A 27,905-nucleotide genomic window follows, 5' to 3' on the forward strand; every position below is an offset into this window, starting at 1 on the left:
ATCAGGTGCAGTTTCAAAACACGTATTTGGCACATGTGGGACTTTGTAGCAGTAAACTTAGAAGAGTTTCATGAAGATGAGTGCATGTTATTATCTCCTCTTTAAAGATGGAGGAATTGAGGCAGAGAGAATCAAGTGATGAACCTTTGGGCACGGGCAGCACTGGGAAGAGAGCTCAGGTTTGTCAAAGCTCTTAGGTCAGTTCGCTCAGTTTAGTAGGAGTTTTCCAATGGGCATTTTTATTACCATCCAACTAAACTCTTCTGTTTATCAGCAGAACTAATTAACAGTGTAAGGCCTCCACTTAATGGCTACCAGCCTGCCCGTGTGGGTCAGAACTGGTTTTACAGGGAGGAGAAGGTGGCTGAAGAGTCATTGAGTGTCACCAACCTGATCTAAGCCTATTCAGGATGGGAGCAAGAATCCAGTGGGCATTTCACTGGGAGATGCTAACACTTTTCAGCTACCCACATGGTCTAGCATTTCTGATGAGGACTTGCAAATTAAGAATGATAGGAAAAACCATGAAAAACATATGATCCCAATAAGGACATTGTCCTCATGAAGATCAACCTATGGGAAAGTGAGCAGTGGAGTAGGGAGAATAGGGAGAAGGCAATATAATTTGAAATGCATGAACTCTATTCTGAGAACTCTCAGATACTAAAATTCATCAGTAATCATTAAAAATCTTTGTAATGGGTCATTTGGATATGTTGCTTCAAAACAATGATGCCTAAGAATGTAATATCAATGAGAAAAAAAAAGGTGAAACAATAAATTGTACAGAGCATGAGAAATGAACAAAACTATTCTAACTATAACCTCCTTTTATCCAAAGATCTGGTGTTCTGGAATTGATTCACTTTAACTCATCAGAAAGGAAAACCCCAGGCCCATAGTCCAGCCTTCCCTTTGGGATAGTGAGAAATTCCAGGGTGAATCATTTACTTTGTATAAGAGTGCTAGCACCTGCATCCCTCCTGACATAAACATTCAGCACTCCCAAAAGCAGGCCATGAATTTCTCACTCTCTTCCTAGGGAGAACAGCCTTCAAGCTGCATTCCAACTGTCTATGGGAAGCAATCTTGCAATTTTCAGTGTCAGCTTCCTTAATTTCAAGCTTTAACTGCTTTGCAACTCCTTTTTGCAACCTCCCTTGTTCTGCACCGTCAAACATCCCTGCACCATCTTTCGTTATAAATAGATTTGCAGCCACCCAGGAAAAGTGCTGCAAGGGAGAACTGAGGCAGCTGACAAGTACCATGAATGTCTGTGTGATTAAATACAAATTAGGAAAGATCTGCAAACCATTTACCCATGTAGATCCACCATACTCTACCAGGGCTTCAGAGAAAAGCCACGGATGAATCACAACCCTTCCTCTGAAGTCTGAGCTGCACTTTTCCTGCCAGAGGCGAGCCTTTTATGAAGATGTCAGCTCAGTCTTCAGCTGTAGCAGCCAGTGGTGCCCTTGACAGACCTCATGGCACGAGGGAAAATACAAGCTGGTATGGAACAAAGAGAAATCCAGAACACACTTCACCTTTGCCAAATCCCTTGATACCCTTCAGGGACACATCCAGCAAGAGGAAAAATGCAGCCTGTCAGTTAGTACAAAGCCAGTGGTTTTTCACTCAGTTCTCTCTTTACAATTCTTTATCAGGAGCAATTTTGGAATGTGACTTGATGGAGAACAGACCAGAGCTGGGAATGACAGAGCATGGTTAGTTTAAATAAAGGGGGAATTTCTTCTTTTTTGTTCTTAAACTTGAGACATGCTTTAGAAAAGCCCATGCAGTTTTCTGCCCTGTTTTCCATTTTTGTGCAATTCTTCTTGCTGATGATGGAAACAAATCACTCAAGACAGAGGTTAGGAAAGATCTTTAGTCTGATTTGAAAGAGCTGAAGAACCCAGAGAAGCGGAACTACCAACAACAGCTGCAGGAAAATGATATCTGAAGCCGACAGAAGTTTTCAGTGTGAAGAAGGAGGAGCTGCACTACTACAGAGAGCACTGTCCCTGTCAGCTCACAGCCTACTCTATTGTAGATGACCAAATGGAAGACAAACAATGGTATACAAATTCAACTTGTGCAAATTGCCCTCTTTGTGCCTCACTTTTTCATCTTTTTTTTTTTTTTTTTGTGAGAAGACAGCACAAGCCCTGTGTGATGAGGGTGCTGTAATTGTAAAGACATTAAAACTGAGAGACAATTAAACAGCATGCTGATGAAGCAATGTAAATGCAGAAGGCAGGTAAGAGCTTAGCCTTTTTTAGCTTAACTCCTCTTAAGACATGAATCCACAGGCTTATCCTATGGCCATGGAAGTACACTGGGACTTGTCTTCACACCCAGGAGAACTTACACTAAGGACAGACATTATTTCAGTTTTTTGCTAAAACTGGAAAATCTTTCCTATTTAGCATGACTTCTGAAAAGAAAATAATGTACTTCACTAGAAAGTGGGAACCCACTCCCCCTGGGTGTTCTTCCTTTCGAGTATTTGCTCATACTTCTGTGGTCGTTTTTGCTAACAGTGTCCTTTTCATCAGTGTTCTTCTCTGAAGAGACTCATTCATAATATTCTCATTTGGGTACACACACATTCGCCCCCTTGACACTTCAGAAATCCGCAGCTCCATTCAGCCCCGGCACACACATCAGAAGGCTGTTTAAAAAGCCCCAGGAAGTTTGCTCAGACATGCTATTTTAGGAGACCTGGACTGGGCCTTGGAATTTTACAGTATTTAGAGGATTTGGCACCGTGACTGTTTCCACACCAGGCCACGTGTGCCCTCAGAACACGGAGCGCACGCCTCGTGAGGGAGCAATGAGCTACCTGCAAGCTGAGCAATAAAGAGGAAAGCCAATAAAACGCTTAAGAGTGGCTGTAGTAAATGATTTGGGCAAGACTGACCCAGTCAGCCGAGAGCCTGACCCCGGAGGGAGAGGCTGCAGGTGGCTGTGGGGGACACATCCGTGCCCTGCCAGGAGGAAGGGCGCACAGGAAAGTTTGTCCTGCCTGAGCACAGGTTGTAACACAGTTTGGAGTTAGCTGAAGGGACAGAACTGAACCATCTTGTTCATGTCACAGCTACAAAGCCTGACACCCCCTCTGCACAGCTCCACTAAACCAGCGTGTGTGTTACAGTGCTAAAATCACTGGGAGATAAAAGGGCTGCCCAGCTGTATCAAGCCTGAGGAATAAAAACAATATCTGCAGTTTTCCACAGAGCTCCAACATACTTGGGAGCTGCTGGAGCCACCAGAGATGCACCATTTTATTCCATCCTGCTGATCCTGTGGTGAGGAGGCAGCAGGGGCACTCTGCAAGCTTTATCCTTCCCATCCAACAGGCAGCCTGGGACACCTGCACAGACACCACTGACTGACCTGAGAGCTGCACCAGGGACACTCTCATCAGCAAACAATCCTTTCTGCCACTCGAGTTACTCTCCTTGCACCATCCAAGATTTAGGAAGGATCCATGACTCACCTCAGGTTTGCATGTACCCAGTATTTGCAAGCCCCTAGGAAAGAGGCCTGACGCTATAAATTAGGGACCATCAGGAATACCTGGAGAAAAAATATTTTACAAAGTAGGTTGCTGCAGGTAACCATTATGGCTGGGCTGTTCTGCCTTCTCAATTTTCAGAGAAAAGCATTTCTCAGCTGTCTGTTCTCCCATGGGAGCGGGACGTTTATCCAGAAACTGGCTCGTGCTTCACGTTCATGACACACAGCAATGGGTGATGAAATTCACTGAACTGACCTGCACCAACAGCAGCACAACAGCGGCTCTTCTCAGCAAAGCCTCACCTTTTCTACTGCCATGCTGCAGACTTCCCAGATAGCCTCAGAATCCAGAGTTTTTGAACTCAGTAATTTACTGCTCCCTGACCTTGGTTTTACCCCTTTGAAGGAAAATCTTAGCAGAAGACACTGAAGGGACGCACTCATACTTCACATATAGAAGCACTTTTTCTTCCAGTGACCCTTTGGTAGCCTTTACCGAGGTTGGAGATCTCCCCACATCCTGTTGTCTGTGTTTCATTGGCATGACAAGGCAGCACATCCTGCCTAAACCTATGAACCTGAGGCCAGACCTCCTCTTGAGAGCTGCAGGATGCGTGCATTAATAATGGCTGATGATCTACCCCGATGTGTTTGGTGCCTTAGTCGCTGAAATGTGGCCTCGCAAAATACTGCTCTGTTCTGGGATGTGTGGCTGGGGCCAGAACCTTCACTGAGAGCTGCTACACCCCCAGAACACCCTCCACAGCAAAAGCAGCACAGATTTCAGACAGGAGCTGCTGGGTTTATTCTGACTTCCTGCAAAGACTAGAGATGTATCGAGCCTCAGTTTTCAAAGTAGCATCTGGGATCAATGCAAACCTTTGTCCCAAGTGGCTCAAGGTGCAAGGCTCAGGCTGCCTCCCACCGAGATCCAGCAGCTGCAGACATCTCTGACAGACTGATAGCTGTTTACACAGCAGTAAATATTTTCTTACCCCATCTATTTATACTTTCATGTCGCTTTAGAATTCTTTATGTTTTTATTTTAAATCAAAGATACCAAGAAGGCTATATGATTCTGTGTGTTACTTCACAGTTTGATAGAGAAAACATGACCTAGAAGGGTAAGAGTCTGAGAAGTGAGATGTGATTACTTTAGCAGAAAGATTAATTAAATAAAATTCCTCAAGATCTAATCCCTCCTGCCCAGCTCCCACTTGGCTTTTGTGACCGCCCTGCATGTTTCAATCTACCCACTGTGAAGTCATTGAATGGGATAAAGGTTGCAGCCCACCTGCCTGATACCCACTGACTTTGAGGAGGGTGGGAAAAACATCTTTTTGCAGACTTATGAGAAATAAATGCAATCAGTAAGTTGGTGACTGGTTAATGGATGTTTTGGCTTTCATGAGTCATCTGAGATGTGAACCTAAGAAATATGTGGATGGCTGTAAGCTGGATGAACTGGGAAGGGTAAGTTTTACACAATTATGTCGTGGTAAAAAGAGAACCAGCGACCACAAGTCAGAAGATAACAAAAGGGCTTGAAAATCAGAGAAAACTAGAGGAAAAGAAAAAGTGCAGAGAAAAGCAAATAGGCCTTTTACATTTTAAGCAATCTAAGATCTGATCCAGCTTCATCAATAGAAAGATACTCAGGCAGTTCCACAGGTATTTTAGGGGTTTTTAAAATGCATTTTAACTACATCTTGAGTAGATTAATCCTGTAGCGAGAAGTATAAACTTTGTTTTCCAAAATCTTAGCCCTTCTTGAAAAATTTTTAGAAACAGTATTAGATCTTGATGGGGCAAATCAGATGATCTCAGAGCTGGATCAGCTTCTGACTTACAGCATCCAGAATTGTCAAGATTATTTTTCTGCAGATGTGTCCTTAAGCATTTTTAAAATATACAGCTGTCTATGAATTCCACGTCTAAGAAGGAAAAAATTACAGAAAGGGACCAGCACAGTGACTCACTATTCAAATCTCCCTTACAAAAGAGATGTCTCTATCCCTTCCCAAAATGTGAGTCACAATTCTCTGATAGAGGCCAGAAATCTGCCCTCTAGTTCTCAGAAAATGGTGTTTTTAACACAGCAGTATCTAATGATTAAGGAATTGCAAGGCCCCTTGGAGAAACAAAAAGGGCTGCTACACCCAGGTTCCAAGCAAATTGCACGACCCCTGGAGAGAAGACATCCTTGTGGATGAATGTGGGATGGGAAAACAAAGATACAGGGACTGGTCTTGATGAGGCACAATCTCTTGTGTTTTCCCCGTGACAATAATACAATTCCACAGTCATCACAGGAATTCATTTGGCAACAGAAGCTTATCAATATGTATTTTAAATAATTTCCAGGTTTTGATGCCTCCAGGAACTTCTCCAAAAGTTGTCTTGGCAATCAGGTACTTCTGTTTTGCAAATCAGAGTCTCAGGCACACAGGAAAATCAGCTACCCAGGAACTGCTCTCAGCAGGAGCCCTGAGCAACATCTGCCCTGCTACATTACCTTCCCCATTAGCCTCCTGAAATTAGGTTTGACTTTGCAAAAAGGAGTGTGCAGGTACCCTTGTCAGCTCCAGAGGCAGGAGACAGGAATGGCACTTTAATGATCCACTTAAAAGTAATGAAACAGCCATTTATCCTAATTGGAGGAACACTAATTATATCAGAAAGTGGCACACTCTTAGATGGCAGAGTGCAAATGCTATCTAATCAAACTTAATGAATAGGTAAAGTATCCTGACAGAGCATCTGTGCATCACTCATGCATTCCTGCAAACAGAAAAATTAGCCTGTAGGGAGCTGATCTGGAACTGGAGGTTTTAAAATGGAAAGTTAATTATAGTGGTTGGATACATGTTCTTTATCTAAAAACACGTTTGCACATGAGCCTCGAGGGATGTTTTCCTTTTGAAAGAAATGAAAGTGGCTGGAACATGAGGGTACCTCCAGTGTGGAAGGCCTGTCATGGTTACTGGAAACATGTGAGGCACCCCTTTCTATCCATGGGATAGAAGGAGGAGGCTCAAGACAGCCTTTGAGTAAAGGCAGCACTGCTGGTAAGTCACGGGGGTGAACTTTATGTTGAAATATCTTTGTTTTCTCTCTAATTGGCTCCCAGCAAGCAGGAGAGAAAGGCCTTTGGCACTGCTGCCAATCCCAGTGTCTCCCCAGCCTGACAGGCTGCAGGGCAGCAGAAGCAGAGTGTACAGCCCTGGGCTGGACCAAGAACCTCAAACCCTTCAGCCTCCATCCTTTGGGACAGCAGTGGGGCCACTTAAACCAGCTCTGAATGACACCTCATCTGCTCTTCATTAGCCAGGAGAAGGGTGGCTGGGAATGGACATGAAACAAGGACCAGTGGAGAGGTCCTGGAGAGCACATTGGGGATCAGCACTCCTGGAAGAGGAGATTATTATTGCAAAGGGAGCACAGGGGTCTTGCCTTCAGCAGTCACAGAGGATGCATTTCTAAGAAGTGAGCTGAGCTTTCTATGAGCTGTTCATTGATGGGGTCCCAACAGCTATTAAAAAAAAAAAAAAAAGAATAAAATCTTTGACACCTTTTAAAAAAACCTCTAATGAGGAATAGCAGTGAATTGACAAAGTTGAAACCTCTGCCAATGAAAGGAAGTAATCAGAATTTGCTCCTGTGAGCAAGGTTATACAATGTTAAAGTCAGAAAACATTTACCCTCAAGCCACATCAGTCAGAGCCTTAAAATATCAGCAGAATTGGTGCATGGAAGCCCTGCAAACAGCACTGGGTTTATGCACTGAAGATGCCAAATAAACACACAAGTCTTGACCAAACAAGTACTGCACTGACAGCTCATCTGGAAAAAGGAAAGAAAAAAAAAGCCATGAGGGATGTAATAAAACTCCAAGCAAAATGTGCTCCCAGCCAAAAAAACAAAACAAACCTCAACAACTCAGGATAAAAAGACATTCACAGCCTCTGAATGCTTATTGAGATTAGACATAAAAGCCTCTTCAATTTATCTTGAGTTGTGCTTTCCTCTTAGTGTCAAAGGGTACCCTGCTGCTTAGGAAGATGTTTATACCCTCTCATGGGAAGCCAGAGGCTTCAGATAAGGGAGTGTCTTTGGAAGAAGAGAGCTTTAAAGGCTTGGTCAGATAGCCTTTATTATCAGCTCACCCTCTACTAGGTTGGTGAGATTCCTGTTTGATTTGGCTGCAGTCTCTAGCCTCAAGTTCCTGCCCTAGCTTTTAAAATAGAAAAAGATCTCCCTGCAGCTGAAAAAGGGTGAAGGGTGGAATGTGTAAATAGCAATTAAAGCAAAAATCTTGTTTTGAAAAAACCTTCCCCTAAAAGACATTGTGTGCTCTTCCCCATTGGCCAAGGCTGGGGGGCTGACAAAACCAAGCATGCTCCACAAACCAACTCCAGTTAAATGTCACTTGCCCAGCTATGCCCAGGGTGCAGATGACAACACAACCCTGACATCACTCTTTCTTGTTCTCATGATTAGAGGCAGTTCAGCCAAAAGGACAGACTCCTTGAGTGGGGTTCAGGAGTGCTGGGGGCTGTCCTGGCTTCCCCAGCAGCCTGCTAGGTAATCACCTTGGGGCATCTCTGCTGCTTTGACTTTCTGAACTATTTTCGAATAAGAAGTTCAGCATTAGGTATTATATAAATTCTTACAATCGGTGGGATACGTTCCATATAGGTTGGTAAGACTACCTAGAAAAATAAAAAGAGCTCAGCAAACCAAAGTTGGTTTGGGGAATAAGAGCCCCCTCCCCCCTCCATATTCCTTCCTTCTCATCATGGAATTGACTCCTCTGAGTGTGCTCAGACCCCATTTACTGCTCGTGTTTTGTGACCTTCCCTCACCTGTTTCTCAGTTTTTCACTGTACTCTTATAAATCATGACTTTCTTGTCTCTCAGCATTTCAATCAATACATAAAATGTCAGATGAGATAACTGGTGCTCTCTCAATGCACACTAATGTAATTTCATAATGCAATTTCACTTTTCAGAGAAAGAATCAGAAAAGCTATTATTGGAACAGGAAGAACCAGGTAATCGATAAAGGGCACTTTAAAGGAAAAATTCATAGAGTTTTAAGTAAAATATTTGGCTTTGGATTACACACAGTGGCTTCTGTGACTTCCACTTCCCTTGCACATGCTACAAACCAAAAGTTGTTCCAAAACCTAAGCACATCTGTAACTGACCTTGGATAAAGTATCCACTGGGATAGCAAAGAATCACAGGATGCTTAAGTGCCAGTACCTTGAGAGGTCTGTTAGGCCATGGAAGTTTTTCAGCATCTATGATAACTTTTTATATAGCATTATTATCATGTGCTATATAAAATTTATATAAGATTTATGTATCATGTGGAAGTCATCACAATTCAACCCGTTGTTTTCTGTCTCATTTCCAAGCAATATCTGACATATGGGATGTATCTAAGGTGAAGTATCTCCAAGCATGGCCACACTGTACAGAGCTCTTGAAGAGCTGCAAAGTGCGAGGTGTGAAATGGAATCGGTTACAAAACTTTGGGGAACGATTAAAGAATTCACACAGGAGGGGGAAAAAAACCCAACAAACCCTCAAAAATTCAGACTGTTGTTCTCAATCTGTGCTTCAAAAAATCCAAATCCAAGATATAGACAAGACCCAATCTCAGTCCTGCTGGTTCTGGAAGCAGAGCTGTGCAATGACAAGGTGAAATTCTGCTTGTGTGCCTGCACATTTTCTCTCCATGTTTTTATGGCCATATCATCCCACTGATATTTTTCATTTGGGATTCTAGGGAAGAGGGCTTCAGTAACCAGGCAATCCCTTCCAGGAGCAGATTAGGAATGTCTGGGTGAACTGTTCACAGTTGATGCCATGTAACAGCAGCCTGCAGTTCCTGAGTACTTTGTAAACTTCCCTCTGTTCCCTGAAGGATCAGCATTATCCTCCCCCCACTGCTCAGACGTGAGAGCACAGAGAAATGGAACGGTACAAGTCCTTGGAAAAGTCAGAGTCTGGGCTGTAATCACAATCCCTATGTTTTTTGCTTTAACTACCATGTGGACCATCCAAAACCTTTTGAAAGAAAAATCAAATAATTCCATTTTTGCTCCACTGAGTCATCTAACTCAGTTTTTGCCCAAGAATTGGTTGGACACACTGGACACCTCAGAAGGAAATACAAGTAACTTTCTGTGATTGCAATTCCACTGTACAGTCTGGATGACCAGTCTTGTTTCAACTTGTAAAAGCTTTTGCTTCATGAAGAGGGACGTCTGGTCAAGACTGAAAAAAGTCATTGCATTGCAATAACATCCCTAATTTCCAAGTGCCTTTGCCAAGGAAAATATCATAAGCAGGTTTTGTGTGAAACATGGAAATAAGCAAAGAAGCAGAACTAAGTATTACTGGGATATACTAATTTGAGGTGGGAGGGAAACTGCAAACAGAAATTAGGGAATGCAGCAAGGGGAACTGGCACAACGCTGTATGGATATCTTGATGAGAATCAAAACTGCCCCAAAAAATTCACTGAAGCCAGAATGATCTCAAATATTTTTTAGCACTGATAGACTGTGTGGATGCCAGCACCTGGATAAAGTAGAAACTTTTCCTAAGAGAAAAAAAGGAAAGAAAGAAAAGGATTCAGGAGATCCAGGCATCTCCACATAGAAAGAAATGCAATATGAGAGAAAGAAAAGCCTTTTTTATTTTTCATATCCTCTGGTGCTAAAATTACCAGGAATCCAGACTTCACTGGAGCTGGATTTCCTCAGTAGTTTCTGCTCCCAGGGACTCGTGGTGCCAAGCATCAGGCACACAGGGCAGGGCAGAGGAGTCTGAGCAGTTATTGGTTTTAATTGTAACCTGGAAAAGCCGGGAAGGAGACTTCACCTTGAGGTGACAGAGATAAACCAGACAGCTTGGACACTGTTGCACAGAGACAACTTAATGTCAGTGTGTCCCTTAAAGCAGAGAAGGTTATGTGGGCAATTTGACACGGGCATACCTGACATTCTTCCCAAATTGGAGTGAAAAGACCAGCCTGTGATTTATAAAAGAGGAGACAAAGCTGCACAAAGGCCAGGGGCAGGAAAGAGATCAAAGTCTTAAACAAAACAAGCTTTTCTTATCAGATTGAGGTGCTTTTTTCATTTCAGAAAACATTTAAAATATTAGTTTCCAGCAAAAATCATATATTCAGAATCATCTTCTGAAAGAAAAATGAACCTTGGATTAAAGAAGCTTCAGTTTTCTTGTGTTTTTTTTTTTTTTTGCCTGATTGATTTCCTTTATCTCTTTTCCTCTTCTTTCACTTTTTCAGTGGCAAAATGGAAAGTCTTAGAGAGATAAAGAGAAAATGTCAAGAAGCCACAAAGAAATATGGACATTTTCTGTATAAATGCCGGTAAAATATTTTGAATTAATAAGGCGTTTATACTGTATGTAAAGGCCTTCAAAACTGAAACATTTTTAAATAGTTTTTCTATCCTCAGCACTTCACAAGCCCTGTAATAATACTCTGAGTCATACAAAGCATTTCTGACATTTCAAAATTGTCCAAACTGCACTTGAATAAAATCATAGCAATAACATTTAAAACAAACAGTGATCCTGGAGGTCCCAGTCCCTGGACTCAGGAGTCACTCAGCATCAGTCTGAAAACAAAGAGCATAACATGATTGTTTATTTCTTATTTTCTTTCCAGCTTCTCTTTTAAAAAATGACATTTAGGGGGGTACAGGGCTCACTGTTTCTTATTCCTGCCTAGTGCCCCACACTGAATGGCAAGCAGAACAAAACATTTGCTACTGCCAATCCATGGCCAGCTCTAGAAAGTAACTTCCAGAGTTGATAAACAGAGTTTATTTCATTAAATGGCTAAATTTCCTGGATTTGTGTTTTTCTTTAGAGTTTTCCAGTTCAACCATGTTCTGAGGTTTTCGCTTAAAGATCAAGACTCCCAAATGTTGCATTTTCTGACAACCCCACTCACTCCAGGCCTGTGGCTGTTAATTCTCTCCAGGAAAGACAAGGTAGAGCAGCAGTCACTCAGAAAGACACACTTATTTTCATCTCTCACGCAGCTGATATCTGAGAAGAACATCTCAGTGAGGCCCTAAGGGCAACAAGGACTTTGATTTATTCCAGAAACTGCTTTCTTAGACAAGTTGCTCTCTTGGCAAAAATTTAGAACAAATTCTTGAACTATAAAGGCCTGGGGAAGGTTTTGACTTCCTGCTTTACTTGAAGAAATATTGTTTGCACTATATTTTGTGTGACCCTCTCAGCCCCTCAGCAACAGCATTTCCTGATGGCACATCAATCTGTTGCCTTCATTGTTCAGAATATCAATAATTATTATGCAAGCACAAGATTGAAGAATGATTTCAAATCCTCATTAGCTTCAGTATCAGCAAGAAAAGGAAACTAGGGCAGGAAAACCCTGCAATTACTCTTGTGGATTCCTAGTAACATCAGTCACACCACATCAGTACAGTGTCTTCCTAATTCTTCCTCTCCCTTCTGCTTGGAATCCCCTGGCAGGGAACAAAAGCTGGATTAGACATTAGTAGGAATAAGAAGAATATCTAATATTACAGTGGCTAATGAAAAATGGCCAAAGGTATCGACTGTCATGCTTCAAGGGGATAAACTGATGGCCAGCCACGAAAAAAGAGCTTGCCCACCCTCTCCCATAGAACACTTCAATGTGATTCCAGTGGGAGCACAATCAGCACTTAAACCTTCCTTGAACCAGCCACACCTGGGAGCAGAGAGCTCACTCACCCCTTCTGTACCTATAGCACTGCAAAAACCAGGCAGGGCAGCAATCCAGCCCGAGATAATGAAGGAATTTTGCCTTTCCACTGTAAATGCTGGCAGATGAGGCACAGATGGCTGCATGCTGCAATTCCTGCCAATACAGCAATGGGAGCCTGTGAAGGCACTCCAGTTGCTGTGCAGCATATTGTCTGCACATCCACCAGGGCCCCATGCCACAGCTCTGCACACACTGCTTAACTCCACTTGTTCCAATCCCTGGTCCTGCAAGGTCAGGCTGCCTTCATAAAGTCTGGCAGCTCTTCCTAACTCAACACATTAAAGGCCCCTACCCATCAGGACAGCAATACTCTTTGGCAAATCTACAACTCAGGCTCTCCTATTCTGTCTCTACATGTGCCCCTTTTATTCTTTCAGTCAATATTAAATACACCTCTGAGCAGCCACTTCTGTCTCTGTTTTATTTACCAGGCAGAAGAAGGGTTTATCTGGCTGCCAGTGCTATAGATTTAACCCATTATCTGAGAATTAGGCTTGCCTTTTTATTTCAAACATGGTTTTTAATAACTATAATCATGCAATCACAAGTGGAGATGTAATTTATGGGATGCTGCCTTCTCCTGGAGCTCTGCAAATTCTGAATCAGCTAACAGGAATATTAGTCACCTAGCTCTCCCTAATTCTTTTATCTATTCCTCTCTTAATAACCTTTCCTTCCAGAGCTGACTTGATATTTATCTGTAAATCCTGGAACATCCACAAAAGGCTGCAGAAGCAATACAGAACTAAAAATGCTGAACAACCAAACCATCTGCCTTATTTTGGCATTCTTTTCACCATTGCCCTATCTTTAATATTGCAGAAATAAAACAGATACCGTGTAGTGCCTTCTTTCTTAGAAAGCTGGGAATGAAAGACTGATTTTAGAAACTAATGTAAACCTAAGCTTTATCAAGTAAAGTATGCTGATGTGTCTCAAAGCTTCAGCTGGCCTAAATACTGTGAGTAAACATTGTAAGAACAAGATTTTTAAAATTCCTTTTTTAAAACATTCTCAACTTTTATGACCAGATCTAACATTTAAAGAAATCCAGGATTTGTCTGCTTATTTAGCTTTTATTTTTATACAAACATTTACATATGTGTATATAATGATAGAACTTCACCAGAAAAACTATTTCCCATTTAATTTCTCCTCACAGGAAAGGACAACACTGAATTCTAGAGTCAGAGGGGTTTTGTTCAAAATCTAAATCAAATGATGGCTCTGACATAAAAGTACAGAGGTGTGCAAGAAAATTGCTCATTCCCAAGAACAAGAGTAGATCACATGTATTTCCTAACATCTATATTTACACATTGGAAGATTCTGAACTGGAAATGCAGTGTTTTAGTTTGCAAAGAGCACACAAGATTTACAAAGCTTTCATTAAGATGCACTTTGCACACAGAGCAGCACTACCAGCTGTGCTGGGTGAGTGCTGTCTGATGCCATGGATAAACCCCACGCCTTTTCCTGTTAAAAACTACACACAAACAAATGGGAACAATAACTGAATCAAGCTTTCCCAAGCCAGCACATGGTTGAGGGCTGACTGTTGGGAGGAAGATGAAGTGGATTTGAAGCATCAACACAGGAAAGACAAGAGACAAGAGCTGGGCTCAGAGCCAGGGACTACCAAAACCATTGATTCAACCCTGTCATGACACAGGTAACCAGTTACCCTGAAAAGGAGATGCTCTGTCCCTAAAAGGCAATTCCTAAAGACCATTGTATAGGACGATTTCCCACAGAAACCAACACTGGCTTATGGTTTAATTTCCACAGCACAGAGATACCCGTGGGAGCTGAGTACTGAAGGCAGGATAAATAAACCAGGCCAGAGCTTGTGCTGTCCCAGCTGGATTCCTTTGGTAGCTAAGGGGAGCAGAGCACATATCTCAGGTAAGGCTGTCTGCCTATTCATTTGTCTGGCCAAGCAGAAAGAAGCCCTTTTGCCACATTGCAGCCTCAAAGAAGATACCTGTTCCTGTGCTTTTACACCTTTCCCATGTTATTCCAGTTTCAGGTCTCAATCTGCTTGTCTGTGAATTAACTGGAAAGAGCCTATGCTGCAACGTTAGCAAAAAAAAAAAAAAAAATCATACCAAGTTAGGTATGATTTTCTGCTCCTGAATTGGGATCTTGGGCTCTCTGGACAGTCACTGGGAAAAGACACACATGCCTCCAGAAGGTTGCACCTGGATTGGTTGTCTGCAGAAGACAAGGGGGTATGTCTCATGTTACTATTCCATAGTCAGTAGCTTCCTGTCCCACATTTAATTTGGAGTATTTTGCAGTGAGAACAGAGGAATTTCAGGCAGCACAGCACAGCCCAGGATGCACATCCTTTTCCTTATGTCAGCAGTCAGCTCTAGGTGCTGCATCCACACCCAGGCAGGCTGGAGCTCCATCTCCCTTTACTAATTCACTATAGGGCAACATTTGGTAGCTGTGAGTCAAATTTTCCATTCAGATCATCAGCTACAAAGCAGGCACAGTTCTACAGAGAAGGGATGGAAGGACTAAGTCTTTTGACACAGTTTCTGTCTGTCTTTTCTTCTGTAGGAAAGGTAACAAACAAGAGTTGCATTGAGTTCCATACACTGAAATATGACTTCAGATCCTCTGAAGTAAAAACAAACCAGTCTGAGAGCTGTGATGGCTTGGAGGAAATCTATATTGAGCCAGGCACACCTAAATGTAAAAACATGAAGAGGCCATGGCTTCCTCACTGCCTGGGTTTCCTAAGGAAGGGTGGACCCATTTCCAGATAGCATGGGCTTGGGTGGAGGGAAGGGGGAAGACACCAGCAGCAACATCTGACACAAGTCTTTGTTCTTCTGATCTTCAAATGCAATGTGAAGCCACAGCAAGTGCAGAAACTGAAAACTCCAGCAGGGTTTCACATCAATCAGGCTTTTCAGGATCCACTATTTTAGTGTATCAAAACCCAAGAGCGAGACAGCAAATGAGAGATGTCAGGACAATTTCCGAGATCAGAAGACACAAGAGGTTTAAATTCACAGCCCTTACATTTATCATCCACTTCAGGAGCTCACAGCACCCCTGCTCTTTTCCCAGAGCCCAGGAGGCAGAGGAGGTGACCATACAAACAGCAGCAACCTTTGGGGCAAGGCCACTGAAATAAATTAATGGCACCAGTTCTTCCTGCCCTTAACAAGGGGCTCCAACAAGGCTGCACACCATGTTGAGAGCAGCAAGGATTCTTCCTCAGTGGGGACTCTGCAGGCAGCAGCAACTGCAGGGATTTGGGAAATGCCAGCACCAGGAGGGAGCTGCTCTTGGCTGCCCAAAGGAAGGGGAATAACTTGAAGAGTGACACAATGGCAATGGACAAAAGGCAAATTTAGACCTAGTACTGGACAGATAAATTGCTGAGAGTCCTAATCCTCAGGGATTGCATGGCCCAGTGTGGCACAGGCCACACCACCTGCTCTGCTGCTCGAGATCAACCCCTCCCTCTGCTCAAAGCACTAGGAGACATGGAACACTGGGCCTTATTCCAGTTCTGTGTTTGGAAACACACATAAAAAGCAGACAGACACGGGCATAAGTGCAGCCCCTGGGAACTGGCTGGCCCCTTGCAGTATCATAACCAGCTCTTGTCCCTTAGGGTGCAAGTTCAGGTGCTTTGAATCATCTATGCATCCAGGCCTAGCCTTTCAAATTCATTATTTTAAAGGCCTCATGAAATACAATCACAAAGTACTAAAACTGGTAAATTAAATCAGAGCTTATATGCCTCTACTGGTCTTGTCCATTTATAAAAATACTGAAGTAATAATAACATTAAACATCAGTTATAATAATAGGAGTTTATGCCAGGCATGTTATTCTAACTTTTATATATTTAAAATAAATACAAATTTAAACATAAGAGTATAGCGTTTCTTTGACAGCACCAAAGCAGAAATAGATCAGGCCAACTTTTACACTTAACAGAGTGAAATGAAAAATAAATAAGTTTGAACATAAGCAACTTCTTAGCTACAAAAATCTAAGTATGTATTTGGAAAAACCAAAGAATCCCAGCCCATACACACATTTTCAGCTACACAGGACCACGAGGACTTCATTGATTCACCTTCTGAGTTTTGAAATATCTATGCTGGGCAAAGTTATCAGCTTCTGAATTCAAGGGACAAACAGAAGTAGAGATTTCAACTTCCCCTCTCCACTGCTCACAACAAACCAGTGTCTGGCATAAGCCAAACAGGCACACTCACTTTGTGCTTTCAGAGGTGGTCTCAGTTTTGAGCTGCTCATTCAGGAGGCACTTCAGTCCCCATCCAAAGCCCAGACTGGTGACAGCTGAATTCACTTCACTGGTGTACCTGTGAACCTGTGTGACAGGCACCAAGTGGAGTATATAGAAGTTATAGCACTGAAAACTATTTGGATGTACTTGAACAAGCACCAATGAGATCTGCACCACTCAGACACACAGGTTTGTGGGGTTGGCTGAGATCCCTCCTCTCCTGAGCTTGTAGCCAGGCAGGGGTCAGTCTCTTCTCACAGGTAACAAGGAATAGGACAGGAAACAATGGCCTCAAGTTGCACCACACGAGATTTAGACTGGCTATTAGAAATTTTTTTTTCACAGAAAAGGTTGTCAAGCCCTGGAACAGGCTGCCTGGGGAAATGGTTGAGTCACCATCCCTGGAGATACCTAAAAGATGTGTAGATGTGGCACTTGGGGACATGGTTTAGTGGTGGCTCAGCAGGGCTGGGTTAACATTTGGGCTCAAGGATCACGAAGGTCTTTTCAACCTAAGTGATTCTATTATTTACTGCAAGTTCATTAAATTCTCCCTTTTCAAATATTGGAGTTTTCAAATGCACAGAAGTTCCCATCCCCTAATTAAACATCAATCACATTATACACGCTATTGTTTGTAACTCTGCTTCATGCTTATTATGATTGAGATCATAAAAATTATTGTCATCTCAAACATTGTGGTTTAAAACACATATTTTCAAGACATTTAGTCCCTCTGTGTAGAGTACAAGAGTGTATTTCAATACAAATAAGGATTTGGGATTCTCTCTCTCTCCCCTGCTATAAGATAATTGAAGGTTTTATATCTCAGTTATCCAGTGCACCTACTGAGCTGTCTCAAATTCTTGCACACAGGCTGGAGTACCTTGCAGTCAAAATGTATTAGTTCAAGTCCCACAGCACTTAGCTCCAAATGATGAAAAAGCCAGATTAACACTTGAATGATAGTTTCATTATGACACCTTATTTTGGTAAGGTATCTTTCCCCAGTCCTTTTATTTCACATACTCAAACTTCTCTGGAAAGTGATACCGCCTAGAGTTATCAGAGGAAAGGTTTTGGAATTCTCATTCAACAACAGCATGTTGTTCACCTGGGACATATTAAGCAAGGTGGTTTTAAAAGTCCTTACAGAATTGAAAAAGCAACAGAGTTTACCTCCTGGCAAGCCACTGTAATCCAAGAACTTTTCAATTTTATGTTGTTTTGCTTAATACTTCCTGAATTACTTCTTTTAAGTTTCTTTGTGTGAAGGTTATGCTACACAAAGGAAGGTGAGAGTAAGTTATTATCTGTCATTTATGTTACAAGATTCATAATGCCTGTCTTTGTGAGGATTATAGTCCTTCAGTGCTATGCCAAATAAAACATCTCCATATAATGGAACTACCTACTGCTCCAAGAATTCAAACCAGTGTCAGTGTAACACAGCCCTCTCTATTTCTGCCCTATTTTGTAGTGCAATACTGCTGTGAAGTCTTACAAAGCTGACATATTATACTCCCCAAATGTAAATAAAGCTCCTCTAGTAAGAAAGGTTCCAAGAGATGATGCTGTGCCACTACAGAAGCCCTCCTTCAGGAGCTGCAGACAAAAGAAGCCAACAGAAGGAGAGAAGGCTGCTACAAGCAGTTTTATGAATGCATGGGATACAGGGAAATGACTCAACTTTAATGTACACTAATGACAGAATGAGCTACATTTGGCTCTTAACAGGTTCAGTACTATGTCAGGAAACAAAGCAAGCTCTCAGGGCATCTAAGAAAGGCCCAGAATTTTAGGGTGAGTTGAGACAGAACCCTAACTAAGAACACAGAATAGAAGGTGAATAATGGACAACCTTGCTGATGTGACAGCCGTGAGTTCAAGTTCCATCAGATTGAAAAGAACATTTCTTAGAGAAAAGGTTTGATGTTCAGCCATGGGATATCAGGCCACTTGGAAAATTTTGGTACAATATTATCATATATTATAAAAGAGATATTTAAAGCATAGATTTTAAAAATATAGATTTAAATATATATATATATATATATTGAAATGGACTATTTTTGTAAGAAAAGGAGAGTGTCTCATTTGGTACTGCAGGATGGCTCCAACAGATCTCTCCACTCAAAGCGGTGCTAAACCTGCTTTTCTGTGCTGTCAGATCTTTTCAGGACTGAGTTCACATACCTTCAGTTGCCAATTTCTGTTCATTTTTACCTGGACTGTAAGAACTTTGATGGGTTCTGCTTTTGCACTCTCTCTTCAAAAGTGGATTTTGGGCCAAACACTTTGGAATTTTTACAAGAGCCAATAACTCAGCAGTTGTGATACCTCTCTTTCTTATACTAACACAGCTCAAATAACTCCCATCAACTTACCTCTGATTTATACCACCAAAGCAAGAGGTGAATTCTTGCTCCAGCACACAACACACTGAAGGGGCTTTTATTACCAAATGGAGAACTTTGCCAGGGAGGGAAGGGGAGAAGAGGAGGCTGGTGCAGTTGCTGCCCCTCTGCTCCCCACCACGCTGCAGGCACCTGGCTGCTCAATGCTGCCAGCACAGCCAGGTGATCTCAGGTGACCTGCTCTGGGGGCTGGGTGAGAGCAGACAAGCAGAGGTGCCACCTCGTCACACAAGCTGTCCTCACCTGTCCTTCACTTGTCCCGTAAATGACTTCAAATTCGTGTAAACTCAGTAATAATTTCAGTACATCATCAATCTTACAATTTAAACTATGACATTTCCAATTACGTAATAATATTGTAAAAATATTATTGTATGCAGAAGACATGGCTTAGGTCAAATTTTTAAGGGCCTGCCATTACTGAGTGTGTATTTTAGTCACAGTGTTTTCCAAGGATCAGGGCACTGTAATAAAGCCAGCATTACTAACTAGTCAGCCATGAATGATCTGCTCCTTTCCTAAGCCACAGAGAAACGTTCTAGAATTGCTACTAAGATTAATCTACAGACAATTTTGGTTAAGGCTTTACAAGGGTTTAAGAAAGTTTGTTTAGGCCTCAAAGCAAAGCCATCCATCTGCTCTAAAGACTCACTGCTGGAAGGGTTCAGCATTGAACACTGCCACCATTGTGGCCAGCCCTCAGCAAGAGAGCAAGCGTTATCCTGCTGCTCTTAAGAAGACAGATGGGCACCAGTTTTAAATTAACAGCTTGGGAACTAGACTCAACACACATTTCTAACTAAGAGAATGTAAATAAAAGCAACAAGCAGCTGCTCCTCTGGAATATGTCTATCCATTTACAGGTAAAGTGACATTGATCAAAGCCTAAAATAACGGAATCCAAACCCAAGCTGGACATAATATCTTTAATACATCTCAGGTGTACCAAAATGTCCCAAAGGATGTGTTTCCAGGAAACACCTGACTCCATACAACTTTCTGAAGTGGGAATCTTAGGAAAAACCCTTGGAATACAGGCTGCCAAGTAAAGGGAAACAGCAAAGTCAAGAGTCCTTGGTTTCAGACTACTTAGTATTCAGACAGTACTACCTAGAAGCTGCAGCCTCTCTAAGCTGTGCATGATGGATGTCACAGGCTCTGCAGACCCCAGAGACCTTTTTCTGATAAAGTGAGTGAATAAATAGTCAAAGGATAACACAAAGTGAGGGTAGCTCTGCAATGGTGACATCAGCTCCAAATTCATGAGTCTGCAGAGATCTGTTATGAACTCAAAAAAGCTCTTGCCTTTCTTCCAGACTGTAATTTCTCCAGGCTGAGCTTTTTATTGCAACAGCAAGTCTTGTTTTGCACTGTGGGAATATGCAACACTTAGTAGGATGGTGTCCCAGCTCACCATCATAAATCAAATGCTGCATGTATAGGCACTTCAGATGTTATTGGCAACAGTAAAATTTAATACACCTTGCCAGCATGTGGAAAAAATTTAAGGTCGAATTCAATGAAGTCAGTGTGATTCTGGCCTGAATCACCCATCTGCTACCTGTATTAAGTAGTATAACATTCTTTGTATAAATAAAATATATTCAATTTTTATCACATTTGACATTTCTTACAGTGCTGAAATTTTTGTCATTTGTCAACCTGTATTTTTAGAGCTCTCTTGGACTGACTGCCAGGACTCCATCTGGCAAAATGAGGGGTGTTCCTAATTCAAAGCACTTCAAAGCAATTCTCCCTCATCAGTTCAAAAAGATCAAATTAAAGTGATTATGGGTGATTGCAAAAAGATGGATTTTAATCTTCTTTAAAAACACAAACAATGAAACAGTAATTTAAAACTCCTTTTTGTTACTCTATCAGCTACCTACCCACCCCTCTATCCTTTGTATGAGGTAGCTGCATTTCCAGTGATGATGCATTTTAAATAACTTCTTGCAAATAAGTTAAACTGATTAATGTATTACCCACACTATAAATGTGATTATGACCTGAATAACACATATCTTAAGGACAATACAGATAGCTAAGGTATCTATTATGTTAAATATATTTTTTTTTTCCCTGGCTGAAGTGAATTTCAGTGAGTTGGTCTCAGATACAAGCCCCACTCTCAGGAAGGTTCTGGCTTGTAGTCTTTATTCCTGAAGAAAGCATACCAGCAACTTAAGAGTCACATGTCTTCTCACATGAAGTCTCTTTTCTTCCTTGAATAATCAAAGAGATGTCACTTTGAAGACTCTCTACATGTACAAGTTACTGTAAAGTTTTGCCTAGGCTTTGGAAAGGCAGAAAGCTCACCTGCCATGTCTCAAGCTACACGTGTCATCATTGGCAGAACAATTCCCAAACATCCCAGCATGGATTATCCACAGAAATAAAGCTCTGCATCTCCTAAATCCAGGACCACGTCACTTCCCGGAGGAAGCGCGAGCCAGCGGCAGGGCCCTCACCCCACCTGCAAGAGAAGCAACTCACTGAGCCAATCTGTGGTGTGCACACATCCACATCCCCCCTGCAGCCCCAAAAGCAAGGGACAGCAAATTAGTTAATGGAAATTCCAGTATTTTAAGCTCATCAGCTTCCCTTGGGGCTTGGCAAGTCCTTGAGAGATGTCTCAGCAGGATGTAATGGCTCTTGTTAAAATTTCCTGGAGTGGAACAGAATTCCACCTATCCTTGCTTGCTCAGTAGCCTGTAAAAACTTAATTATTAGCATTTATTTATTTCTCTCCTGGATTTTATGGGGATAAAGTAATGCACAGCCTCACCAGCCTTCATCTGTCACTGGAACCAACTCCTACTCTCTTCCACTCTCCAGAAGTTGCACTGGCTTGGATTTTAGATCTACACCTGAATTGACACAGATGCAGCACACACACACACGGTGCTACATCTGTAAGTATCAAACTTATCTAAGCCAGTGATTGCTCCTTGTCCAGCTAACTGATCTGGAAAAAATAAAGCAGTTTGCAGGGAGGAAATGGTAAAGTCACAAAAGGCAGATACAGCAGTGATCCTGCTCTAGCCCAGCATATTAGTCCGTTTTAATCTTTCCTAAGAGCACAGTACATCACAACTCCTTATCTGCCCCATTTTTCTCACTGTATCAGCCTTTAAGAACATATAAATCATTGTGGAAATATAACATTAGTCTCTGTCACTTACATCACCATTACAAAATCAGCTATTAATACAAGCAATTGAAGGTAGTTTCCTTACCCAGAATGCAAGATAGAAAACTGGAAAAATTAGGGAAAAATCTCATTTTGAGCTCATCAGCTGTCAAAGCTCTCTGTTCTGTAGATGCATTGGCTGGGGACCTCCCTGAAGGCACATGTCTCAAAGCTGTGAATGACAGCTCATGGGACAGGCACTGTGGTAAGCATTACATGCTGCTTTGGCAAGGTCTGACAAACCACACTCCACCAGGTGTGGTGGGCAGGAAAAAAGCCAGACAACAGCAACACTCCAGTTTATTTCTTATTCCCTAAATTTCTTTAGATTGCTAGCACTGCAAGTGTCAGCTTATAATCAATGGCATCTGCAGTGCACAGAAAAGCCTTGAATTGCTCTTATTACAAACTAAAGAATCAGGCTCTAAATTGAGTTCCAAGGTAACTAAAACCGTGTTTTATTTTATAACTAAGAAAGAATGATACTCTTTTCAAATCATGTAAAACTGATTTAGGTTTTTCTGTAGATTTCAACCTCTTCCAGTCACTGGGACATAGAAGCAGTAACATCACTACTCCCAGCCAAACCAAAGTGGTTTTGTTGCATGATGTGAACCTTCTGCATGCCTTCAACATGAACACTAGGACAGAATTAGCCAGGCTTTTCCTCCAGTGATTCATTACACACCAAGTACCTGATATCACATCAGCCCATGAAATCTATTCTCCGTGTATCATCAATCAACATCAGCAGCATAACCAAGCCATGACATGAAGAGAGATTTGTCATTAAGGCACATAGAAATTATGACATGCTACACAGTTCCAGCTCTCAAATCCACTCTCCCTGAGGGTAAAACCAGCAAGTGTTCCCATGATTACCCACAGCTATCATGTGACTAGACCCTGTACTTACACAGATACAACATCTGAAATCCAATGTCTTCATTACATGGCTTAGTTCAGTATTTGTAACTTCATCCTGGAACGTCTCCAGATAGGAACACTCAGAGCACAATACTTTAATTTATGTTTCTGAGCCTTTTAAGTTGACTTAATCTGATAGTTGGCAGTAAGTCTAGAACCTGTGCATTAACTACGCCTTTCTCCACGGTAGATTAACTCTGTGGGAAAAAGTTCAGTATTGCAAGGCACTTCAATTATACAACTCCTGATTTTACATGCATCTGTCAGCTGCATAAACTGTATTTTTGTTGTCATCACTGAGAAGTCAATGTTCACTGATTATTGTTCCCACCTGTATTCTCTGGTTTGTAATGGTAAAGTCTATACAGTAACTGCCAGAAAGGCAGTTTAAAATGCTTTACTGCACTATATACACAGAAATGCAACACAGGCAGTGTAAATGCTGTAAACCTCCAGGAGCTTTTCTTTAGATTTTGTTAGGATGAATAGTTAAAAATATTCCCCAAACAGGCTACCCTGCAGAGCTGGCCTGTCAAACAATCCTGAAAGAACAAGTTACAGTCCTGCTGCAGTTTCAAGCTGTGCAGAAGCCTGCCAAGGCAGCAGTAGAATAAAGGTAAATGATGTACTCAGGAAATGTGGCAATCTCAGTCTGCCCCAAACGTTATCGATCTCACAAGTCCTGGCTTCAGAATAGGGAGAGTTTCTTTGTAATGCTTTATTTCTTGAGATGGTTTATAAGCAGAAATCAAACACTAATGCCCTGGAACAAAACCTACATGAAGCACAACCCACTTTATGAGTTATAGCAAAAAAACATTCTGGACAACATCAGGTTTTACTACATGTAATGGCTTTATGAAATGTATAAATGTTATTGTTCTATAAAATACATTTTTCATTCCAAAAGGCAAATTATAATTCATATTTCTTCAGGATTTTCCTTTCTAGTGCTTTAAACTTACTTTTAAAAGAAAGACGCAGGATTGCCAAATTAAAGGTTTATTATAGCGTTTTTATTAACAAACTTTCATTGGAAAGTTCTGGGCGCATTAACATAGGAGGCACATTGGCTTCGATGTTTGGCATTTGACAGTCAACAGAATTGCACTTCACTGCGATTGCCTTGCCACAACAGTGTGAACTTTCATGGCAACCCTCGGAGCGAGCCTCTCTGCCTGACCTGGTCAGCAGGTGTTTTCTATCGTTTTGGTCAGCCTTCAAAACTCGGTCATTCTGCAAAGAACGCTGATCTATCTTGCTCTCAGCTTTCTTTTTCTGCTTGGACAGAGAGGCTTTCTTGCTTTCCACCCCATTTGCTTCTGTACCACCCTTTTCATCACACTTGTCTGTCTGCTGACAGAATCCCTTTTGGTTATTTGAGACACTGTTCTCACATTCAGAGCAACGCACTATTAGAGGTGCTGCGTTTCGGCAGAGGAACTGTGAGGAGCTCATCACCTTTGGAACAGTTCTTACGTTTTCCTCTGGGTTTTGATGAGCATGTGTATCTGTCCTGTTTATTCTTTGATGTGCCTGGAATTGTTGCACAGACTGCAGGAAAAAGTTTTTAGGCAAAGAGTTTTGTGTCATCGTTCTTTTGAGCCTTCCTTGAAGGCAGCTGCAATGGAGGACATGCTGGACTGGATGCACGTAACCCTCGGCAGCTTGCTGTAAAGCATTTATAGGAGCTACAGAGCTTTGGATCTGCACAGTCCCTGGGGAAGGAGAGCACTGGTAACAGAAGGCATCACTTAACTGCTGACAGGAGTGCGGACTCCACTTCACTGCCACCTGCTTATATGCATCAGGACAGCTACACTGCCTGTTTTGAGAGAAAATCGGGCATATGGTGTGTTGGTCAATAGATGTCGGCAGCACAGCTGAATTAGCAACGTTTTTGATGCCTTTACTCACTTCACTGTTATAGGCTGGATGCATAGGCACACACGAGTTTTGGGGCCTGCTGCTGAAGAGCTCTGAGCAGATATGAGTCTCTTCGTACGTCACTTTCTCCGCAGGGTTACAGATTCCGGTTTGTGATGCCAGAGGTTCAAGCTCATAGTGCTCATGCTCCATTTCTGGTTTTTGACTTCTGGAGTCCAGCTGATACTTGCTAACAGGATGTGATTTGTTTTGACCCCTGCCCCCTTGGGCTCCTGAAAAGGCCTGAGAGAAGGCATTACACCGCAGTTTTTTTGGTAGTGGGATCTGGCCACAGGTGCCCTGGGGCCCAAGGCATCGGCACATGCACTGGAAGAAAAACGTTGCAAAAGCCCAACTAATGCACATTATAAGCATCATGAAAGTGCCAAGCTGCGTGTATGCCAACACTGTCGAGGGCATCATCATTGCCCCAGCTACAAATGTAGTCAAGGCAGCCATTGCAATGGCAGAACCCATCCGGCTTAAAGAAAAAATGACCTTCCCCTCTCGGTCAGGGTCAGGGGCTAAGCGGTAAGCCACTCCGTAATGAACAGCAAAGTCCACTGACAAGCCGACAGCCACCGAGATTGTCACAGATTCCAACACGTTCAGCTCCCACCCAAGAAGAACCAGAGAACCTACAGTGACAAAAATAGTTCCAGCTATTGAAACTATTGCATAAAGGCTTATGATTATGTTCCAAGTTGTAAGAAGCATTACGCTAAATGCAACGGCAACTGAAAGGCCCATGGCAATCAGAGTACCATCAGAAAGACTGTCCTGAAGGTCATAAAATTCAAGGTTACTCACAAACCAACCATTGCTAAGACCTTCAGGAGCAGAACTAAGCTCACTTGAAATCCATGAGTCCACCTCTTTGTAGAACTGATGCATTTTCTCATAAGCCAGTGTGAAGAGGTAGGTGCTTTGGAACTCCAACACCACTGCCCTGATGGTGTCATTAAGGTCAAAGCGAGGCCCTGGGGTTTTGCTATCTAAATGGTACCCTGTGCTTCTTTCTAGTTCCATTATAGCTCTCTTGATACATAATTCAAAAACTTCTTGTTTGTATGGAAAGCTCCAGTGGCTGCAGCAGGGGTAAAGAGATGGCTCATCACAGTCCTGATTTTCCATCCACTGCTTAAATGTTTCAATGAAGCAGCTTGTGAAGTCTTGTTCATCTGTCTGATAAAAAAAGGTTTGATTTCTTAACTTCTGACAGAAACGTAAAATCCAAACCTGTGAAGCTGGGCTAGCGATATTAAAGCTGGTATCTAGCTGCAGCTCTCCTTTGCTTTTAGGGTTTAAAGGGTCACCATTATCCTCAGGTGTGACACCCCAGATTACTGTAATCGGCATGTGGAGCTCTTCTCCGTGGTGGACACGTTCAAACATAAAAAGTTTTTTGTATTCTGCATCGTATCGTTCAAATGGGTGAGAAGACCTAAATACCTGAAACTCGGAGAGCTCCAACGACGGCAGCTTCATCTTTGGATTCACACACACAATATATGCTCCACCAATTGTTAAGGCAAGGAACCAGAAAAGCCAAATATACCGAAATTTGATAACAATGCATGGCAAAACTTTCTCAAAAAATATTCTGGATGCTTCTGAGACTGCAAAAATAATCTTGTGGAACATTTGGCACAACACTGTCCAGCAGTTTTTGTTGTTGTATACCCTCTGCTGAGGTTTCTTAAAGCAACTGAAAATATTGAGAAGATATCGTTCATGTAATACAACTACAGCAGGCAGCCACGTAACCATCAAAACATAATTCACCAGAATGGCAGTGCCAGCATAAACACCAAAACACCTGATTGCTGTGATATTGCTGACATAATTAGCATAGAAGGCAGCAGCGGTTGTAAAACTCGTGACAAACATGGAAAGAGCAGCGTGCTGCAATGTGATGCTCACTGTCTCAGAGGTTCCAGCATGAGGTTTATCAAACTTCGTGTAGTTCCAAACATCACATAAGACAAAAGCATCATCTGCTCCAATCCCAACAAGGATAATCAATGCTGTGAGATTCATAAATGGAAAGAACTCAAAATTAAATACTACCCGATAGAGAAAATAAGAAATAATCAAGGAACTAATTATTGCAAACATAGTCATCAGCGTGATAAACATGGACTTGGTGTACACACACATAACTAATAGAACAATTACAATGGCTATGGCAGGATACACAGTATCCATCAACAGGTAATCTTGAAACAACCTATGTTTTATTCCAAACTCAATCCCTGTGACGGTTGTTACACCATCCGAAGCATTCCAGTTCTCAAAGTTATCTAGGTAAATGCTCATCATGCTTTCCCCTTTCTCAGTGGGAGAGAAGAGCATGCTGTATTTTAAAGCTGGTAAGACATAGTCAGCTGTCTTTGGGCTTAGGAAATCCTTGTCCACTAGGTAGTGGAGGATCTGGTAAACAGCGTTGTACTTGGTACATTTGCGAGGCACGTTAGTACACTTGAGTTGGTCCTTCCTTTTGGCATTCATGTCCCAGCAGTCCGGCCCCAGGGTCCCATTGTAGTAGTATTTGGCACAAGTGCGAAGCAGCTTTAGGGTGTGAGACACATCCCGTTCCACAATCTTCTGACATGATGACCTGTTGTTCAGAATAGCAATGTAATTGCCCAGTGTCCAGCTGGGACAGCACGAAGCAGCAGTGGCTCTCTGGCACAGATCACCAAACTGGGAATGGGATCTGATCTGTATAAAGACAGACAGGGAGAAAAATCCAATTTAAAGTAACAGTCTGAAACATTCAGTAACCAAAAAAACCAACCCAAGAAACCC

The 27,905-nt window shown here is 42.1% G+C and overlaps 1 protein-coding gene across 1 annotated transcript in view; it reads right to left on the reverse strand.

Moving 5' to 3' along the window:
* Positions 1-24,162: 24,162 nt before the first annotated feature.
* The window catches only part of DISP1 (dispatched RND transporter family member 1), a 30,852-nt gene continuing 27,109 nt past the window's right edge, over positions 24,163-27,905 (reverse strand). The window contains exon 7 of the mRNA XM_088161142.1: positions 24,163-27,818. Coding sequence (XP_088017268.1) covers positions 24,174-27,818 — 3,645 coding nt within the window. The 3' untranslated portion in view covers positions 24,163-24,173. The remainder of the gene's footprint in view (positions 27,819-27,905) is intronic.

This window comes from Sturnus vulgaris, chromosome 3, assembly GCF_052056855.1.
Source record: "Sturnus vulgaris isolate bStuVul1 chromosome 3, bStuVul1.hap1, whole genome shotgun sequence".
Taxonomy (NCBI): Eukaryota; Metazoa; Chordata; class Aves; order Passeriformes; family Sturnidae; genus Sturnus; species Sturnus vulgaris.